Genomic DNA, 2,672 nt, shown 5'->3' with positions numbered 1-2,672 from the left:
CTGAGAGCGCTGCGGGTGCTTGCTGCTGCCGCTGTCCCCGGGGCACTGGTGGCCCTGAAACACAGATGGGTCCCCAGGCGGTGGCCGGGGCAGTGAGCACGACGGCGTTCTTCCTCTGCGAGGGGCTGCTGGGCCAGCACTTCAACCTGGTCCCTGATGGGGTGGCCAAGCCCCAGCCTGGGGACCTCTTCCTCTTCCCGCTGGCCTCTGGGGGCCCCGGCTGGTGGGGCGCCCACGCCGGCGTCTACTGCGGTGACGGGGAGATCATCCACCTGGAAGGTGAGCCCCAGGAGGTGGTCGTGGCATGGGGACATCCCCGTGGAGGGGACATGGAGTACAGCGTCTCCTCTGCTCCACAGGCAGCTCGGGGACGTCCCCATCGGGGATCGTGGCCAAGCATGGCAAGAGCTACCTCCTGCGGACGCGGGGCCCAGCCAAGGTGCTGCGGAGGAAGGGAGGGCTGGATGCGGCTGCCTTGCAGCGGCGGATCCGGGTGGCCATGGACCAGGCGGTGGAGTACGATGCCGTCACCTGCAACTGCGTCCACTTTGCCCTCGCCCTGCTGGGACTGGGCCGGCTTGCCGGCACCATGGTGGGTGTCACCACCCCGGGGCATCCCCATGCCTGCTCCGGCCGAGAGTCACCGCAGCCCATCTTCTCTCCCAGGTGTCCCCAGCTCTGCAGTGATGGAGGCGGCGATGCGCCCGGGGGGCATGCTGGAGCATCCGTCCTCGGGGGACCAGCATTGCGCCGGTGGCTTTGACATCCCTCTTGCACGGCAATAAACGGTTGCACGGAAAGCCTGTGCCAACACTGTTTGATTTGCGGGTTTTTTTTGCTCTTTGCTTTCCTTTTCCCAGAAGCTGCCAGTGAGAGATGTCCTACCTTGGCACATCTCAAAGGGGGCGGCCGCTCTCGGCTCCCTGTGGCTTCCTGAGATACACAGGTGCTTCTTTTGTTGCAAGCATTTGATTTTGAGCATCTTTGGGCTGCTTCGTTGAAAACTGGCCAAACAGCTGGACCAGGTCTGGTTGGAGGCCAGTCACTGGTGGTGTACCTCAAGGGTCAATACTGGGTTAGTCCTGGTCAACATCTTTGTTACTGGTCCAGTTGATGGGGCAGAGTGTACCCTCAGCAAGTTTGCTGCTGACACCGAACTGGGAGGTTCGGATGTGCCAGAGGGTCGTGCTGGCACCCAGAGGCACCTGGACAGGCTGGAGAAATCGACCAGCAGGAACCTCATGAAGTTCACCAAGAGGAAGGTGCAAAGTCCTGCCCCTGGGAAGGAACAAGCCCAGGCACCAGGTCATGCTGGTGGGAGACCAGCTGGAAAGCAGATTGGCAGAAAAGGCCCTGGGGGGCCTGGGAGACACTAAGTTGACCATGGGGTCACAGTGAAGGTCAACAGCATCCTGGGCTGCATTAGGAGGAATGTTGCCAACAGGTCAAGGGTGGTGATCCTAGCCCTCTGCTCAGCACTGGTGAGGCCACCCCTGGAGTGCTGGGTCCTGTGCTGGGCTCCCCAGTACAAGAGAGACATGGACATACTGGAGAGAGAGACCAACGAAGGGCCACCTCTCGTATGAAGAGAAGCTGAGAGAGCTGGAGCTGTTCAACCTGGAGACGAAAAGGCTCAGGGGGATCTTGTCAGTGTGTATCAACACCTGATGGGGGGAGTAAAGAAGACAGAGCCAGGCTCTTCTCGGTGGTGCCCAGTGCCAGGAGCAGAGGCAATGGGCATGAACGGAAACACAGGAGGTTCTCTCTGAACATCAGGAAAGACTTTTTTGACTGTGAGGATGACCAACTCCAGGCACAGGTCACCCAGGGATGTTCTGGACTCTCCATCCTTGGAGGAATTCAAAAGTCATTTGGACATGGTCCTGGGCAAGGAACTCTAGGTTGAGGTTGGACCAGATGATCTCCAGAGGCATCTCCAACCTCAAGCATTCTGTGATCCTAGGAAAACATTCCTCCACTGGGATTATTTATAGCTGCTTCACGTCTCTCTGGACTTTCTTTCAGGGACTCTTACAGTTCCCACACACAGGGGAGAGTTTCTGGGAGGCTTCGCTCCCACCAGAGGGGAAGTCCAATTCCCCTGCGAGGGGGAAATGTCCCTGTGATTTCTAAGGGGAAGGGAGAAGAAACAAGAAGCCAAATGCCTGATCAGGCTGGGGCTGGAGGAAGGTCTCTCGGAGGTGGGAGGGAGGTCCCTGCATGACACGCGTTTCTGGAGGTGTCCTGCAACTCCGCTGGCTCAAGGGATCCAGGATCCCCCACGTCACCTCCTTCTGTTCTCAAACTCCTTGTTTAAGGTGGAACCAGCAATTCAGCCCCAGCTTCAACAAGTGCAGAAACACGTCAGGGGTTTCCTGGAGTTAGTACAGCTTTTGTGTTTTGCTTTCAGCCTTTCTCCGCCTCTCATCGGCGTCCGGAAGGATGTGAGGTCAGGTTTGGCCCCGGCGCCTGCCTACCCCGACATCGCGGCTGCGTTTCCCACAGCCCTTGGTGGAGGTGCCAGCAGCCCGGCTCTGTCGGCGGCTCGGGCACAGAGAACACGATGCTAAAAAAGTGCCTTATCGCTAGCAGCAAGGTAAGTATCCCCGCGCCCCTTCGCAGGCAGCTGCCCGCGCCGCAAGTGCCCCCGGCAGGGGGGGGGGACCATGAAC

At 59.4% G+C, this 2,672-nt stretch overlaps 1 protein-coding gene across 1 annotated transcript in view; it reads left to right on the top strand.

The window, feature by feature from the left end:
• Positions 1 to 2,672, top strand: part of LOC104618210 — a gene marked incomplete at both ends in the record, with an annotated part of 3,703 nt that overhangs the window by 190 nt on the left and 841 nt on the right. Inside the window, 4 exons of the mRNA XM_010283750.1 lie at positions 78 to 279; positions 360 to 592; positions 1,017 to 1,262; positions 2,411 to 2,596. Coding sequence (XP_010282052.1) covers positions 78 to 279; positions 360 to 592; positions 1,017 to 1,262; positions 2,411 to 2,596 — 867 coding nt within the window. The remainder of the gene's footprint in view (positions 1 to 77; positions 280 to 359; positions 593 to 1,016; positions 1,263 to 2,410; positions 2,597 to 2,672) is intronic.

The sequence above is a fragment of the Phaethon lepturus genome, unplaced genomic scaffold, assembly GCF_000687285.1.
Source record: "Phaethon lepturus isolate BGI_N335 unplaced genomic scaffold, ASM68728v1 scaffold21693, whole genome shotgun sequence".
NCBI classification, from domain to species: Eukaryota; Metazoa; Chordata; class Aves; order Phaethontiformes; family Phaethontidae; genus Phaethon; species Phaethon lepturus.
The sequence above is the reverse complement of the archived record's forward strand: the minus strand, read 5'-3'. Positions and strand labels throughout refer to the sequence as shown.